At 48.7% G+C, this 694-nt stretch overlaps 1 protein-coding gene across 1 annotated transcript in view; it reads left to right on the top strand.

The window, feature by feature from the left end:
* Positions 1–283, top strand: part of LOC119587798 (nephrin-like) — a gene marked incomplete at its 5' end in the record, with an annotated part of 30,391 nt that extends 30,108 nt beyond the window's left edge. The window contains 1 exon segment of the mRNA XM_037936496.1: positions 5–283. Coding sequence (XP_037792424.1) covers positions 5–186 — 182 coding nt within the window.
* Between the last annotated feature and the right edge of the window lie 411 nt (positions 284–694).

Raw genomic sequence — 694 nt, 5'->3', positions numbered from 1 at the left:
TCAGGAGGCGAGGACGCAGGCGCCGAGGACCTGTCTGCCGTGGGCGCCACCCGTTGCATGGAAGCCGTGGCCATCCTGCAGGGCAACAACGTGGCCAGCGTCGCCACCACACTCCCCAGCGCCCGCAAGGCGAGTCCAGGCCCGCGGCTCGGAATCTCGGAAAAACTTTGCATTTATCGTAGCTGACTGTATTTCCTAGGATATTCACACTATGCTCTGGTAGTCTGTTCATATTGCACACTAGTAGACTTTGACTGTTCAGACTATGCTCTGATAGACTGTTCATACTGCGAAATAGTAGACTATGCTGTCTTTGACTGTTCAGACTATGCTCTGATAGACGTTCATGAACGTGCTCTTTATATCCATGCGTGCTACAGTGCCAAGCTCTGTAGACTACATGCTGCTGACTTGGTCAGACCATGCTCGATCAGACTATCGCAGAATATACGTAACTACTGTTTTGGACTATCCAGCTAGCTCTGGTAGCTCTGTTAGACTACTGAGTTGGTCAGACATGATCAGAAGGGATATGCAAATAAGTAAATAAGCTGGTTGGATGTTCAGGATAGCTTGAGACTAATAGACACAGGTATGAGGTAGGATAGGACAGGACTAAGAGACAAAGAGAGATGAGGAAAGAGAAGAATAGAGTAAGAGAGATACAGGATGAGGGAGGGAGAAGAGATAGGAC

This window comes from Penaeus monodon, chromosome 23 (assembly GCF_015228065.2).
Source record: "Penaeus monodon isolate SGIC_2016 chromosome 23, NSTDA_Pmon_1, whole genome shotgun sequence".
NCBI classification, from domain to species: domain Eukaryota; kingdom Metazoa; phylum Arthropoda; class Malacostraca; order Decapoda; family Penaeidae; genus Penaeus; species Penaeus monodon.
This window is presented reverse-complemented; position numbering and strand designations above follow the sequence as displayed.